A 2,608-nucleotide genomic window follows, 5' to 3' on the forward strand; every position below is an offset into this window, starting at 1 on the left:
ATGGTTAAATAATGGATTTATCGGACTCTGATAAGCCGAAGAGGGTGGGAAGGAACGTACTGCTTCACTCCAAGGCTTGAGAGGTACAATAAATAGCAGCCAGTGCATCAGTGCGGGGGAACCTTGTTCCCCTCCACCTTCACATCTCCTGCGGCAGTGAGCAAAGCACCCCAGGGTCAACCTTGGCCTCATCTCGTTTTCTCTGAAATCACAACCCTCCCTCCCCTAGGATCAGCAAGTCACCGCCGCGGAGCATGTGGGAAACCCTGTAAAGCAGAAATAGTGCAAAATGGTAGCAGAGGAAATACTTTTTTTTTTTTTTTTTGCTTGGTGTTTGGGTCTTTGCAAAGGCCTCGAGCATCTTGAGCCCCTCGGATTTCATTCCAAGATATACATACAGTAAATAAAAGGAAAGAAAAGGGAAAAAAAATACCCCAAACTTATTTTTTTTTTGTTTTTAGTTTTACAATCTCGCGGGGAGGAAAAACACATCAAAAGTGGGATTCCTGCAGGGGGGGGGAAAAAAAAAATCTTTGTGCACGTATTTTAAAACGGAAGAAAACTAAATTCGTTTTAAAGTTTCTGTAGTTGAAAGTGCAGTTCCTAAAGGGGAGGGAGAAGGGAGAAGGGAGAGGGAGAAACATCCCTGAGCCAAACGCCTATTGCTAAGGATCCAGGAGGACACGGCTGCTCCTTTGGAGTCCAGTGGTTTACGGAGGGTCTATAAATTAAAAGAGAGAGAAATGCGAGTGGGAGAATTGGTGTCACACGTGTGGAGGTGGTCAAAAGGATGCTCGGAGGGACTCGTGGCCTCTTTTCCACACGCGGGTGTGTCTGTTGGGGTCTGCAGACCCTCGAGGGCAGCGCCGGGCTGAGCTCTGTGCCCTGGAGGTTTGTGTTTCAGGAGGACACGGAGCTGGGGGAAGCCTCAGGTGAGGTGCAGTTGGACTGATCCGAAGCTTCACTCGCTTCCTTCGCAGACCTGGAGGCAGCAGCTGGGGCAAGACCTTCTTTTTCTCTCTTCTTCTGCTTCATCCGCCTGTTTTGGAACCAGATCTTGACTTGGGTTTCGTTGAGCTCCAGAGTGGCAGCGATTTCAACCCTTCGAGCCCGGGTGAGGTACTTGTTGAAGTGGAATTCCTTCTCCAGCTCCGTCAGCTGCTTGGTGGTGAAGTTGGTGCGGATGGCGTTGGGCTGGCCCAGCAGTCCATACTCCGACACTTTAGCTGTGAACCACCAAAAAACAACAACAGGGCAAGAGCTGACAGAGGAACCCCCTCCATGGCCCGGGGGGGGTCTCCCCCACTCCCTTCTCTCCTGAGAATTTGGTCTCTCCACCCGGAGCTCTCACAGCCACCCCTGACTCCCAGCCTGGAGGGACAGACCACATCGAGCTCTGTTCTTCCCTTCTAACCCTTCCCTCCATCTCTCTGTAAACTACAGGAGACTGAAACGTGCGTGGGAAGAGGTGGAAGGGGAGGGCGAAGGTGATGCTGGAGAGGAGGAGGAGGGAAGATTGTGATTTAAGGAAGATTGTGGAGAAGGAAGTTGAACAATAGAGGAGATGGAAACCACGAGTGTGGAAGTAACAAGAAGCTTGGAGCATTTCCTATTCTGAGCTGGGCTTAAATCGCATTGGGCCTGAGAGAGACAGAGCCCAGGAACCCTCCATCAGATGTGTCTGGAAAATCTCAGCCGGGACTTAAAAAAATTCAAACAAAACCCCCAAAACAAACCCCAAACAAATCCCTGTTCCCCTGAAAGATGAGCCTAGTCATCTTGAGTCAGGATCCCAACCTTTCCTGGCAGGACTGAGGATCTTCCCTCCACCTCACCCGAGTGGGAACCATCTCATCCCTCTTTTCTCTCCCCAAACTCACCTGTCTTGGGTGGATTCCTCTTCACTCTCATCCAGTCGAAAGTCTGCGCTGTGCTAGCGTTGGGACACTGCTCGGAGGGACACGCAGGGTCTTGCTCCTCATTTAAAGAAGGCGAGAGGTTGTTGTAAACTCCTGGCAAATAGTTGTGCTGCTCCTGCCCGTAAAGGTGTTGCTGCTGGTACTGCGCCCCGCAGTAACTCTCTGCCAAGGAGCTGAGGTTGGATGCGGCGTTGGAGGGGTACCCTGCCCCTTGGAAATACACCCCATCCGCGTCCTGCTGGCCGAGGTAGAGCTGGTGGTGGCCGTAGCTGGGGCTGCTGCTCTGGGCTGGGTAGCCAGAGGCAGGGGCAGCACCCGCGAAGGGGCGACCGGAGGATGAAGGATGGTAGCCAGAACTCTGCTGGGGGAGATGAGCAGCAGCTCCTGCGCTCCCTCCCACTCCAAATCGCCCATCTCCTCCAAAAGTGTCACTAGCAGGGCTACCTGAGCAGGAGGGGAAGGATGGGGAGCTGGTCTCTAAGTGATGGTAGGCGCCCGTCCCACGGTTACAAATTGCATACTCTAAGAAGGAGTTCATCCTGGTATTGTCCATCTGCCACTGATGGAGGAGGGTCAGCCTGTTTTGGGGGGGATTCCGCCTGCCCTACAACCTTTAGATAGTATGTCAAAGCTGTAAAACTTCCTTCCATGGATCGCTGGCCCTCGAAGCCCGCAACCTTCGGCAGGGT

The 2,608-nt window shown here is 52.6% G+C and overlaps 1 protein-coding gene across 1 annotated transcript; it reads right to left on the reverse strand.

Annotated features, from left to right (window-relative positions):
- Positions 1-900: 900 nt before the first annotated feature.
- On the reverse strand, positions 901-2,472 carry HOXB1 (homeobox B1). The gene is made up of 2 exons (XM_009084959.1): positions 1,881-2,472; positions 901-1,226 (listed from the first exon to the last, which is right to left on the reverse strand). Exons 1-2 carry the CDS (start codon positions 2,470-2,472, stop codon positions 901-903), a joined length of 918 nt encoding a protein of 305 aa, XP_009083207.1.
- Positions 2,473-2,608: the final 136 nt, after the last annotated feature.

Source organism: Acanthisitta chloris, unplaced genomic scaffold, assembly GCF_000695815.1.
Source record: "Acanthisitta chloris isolate BGI_N310 unplaced genomic scaffold, ASM69581v1 scaffold24121, whole genome shotgun sequence".
NCBI lineage: Eukaryota > Metazoa > Chordata > Aves > Passeriformes > Acanthisittidae > Acanthisitta > Acanthisitta chloris.

Coding starts and splice junctions, on each gene's coding strand:
- HOXB1 (XM_009084959.1), bottom strand. CDS start 2,472: ATGGACAATACCAGGATGAACTCCTTCTTAGAGTATGCAATTTGTAAC. Junction 1,227..1,880: donor GAGGAATCCACCCAAGACAG/GTGAGTTTGGGG, acceptor GGTGGTTCACAG/CTAAAGTGTCGGAGTATGGA.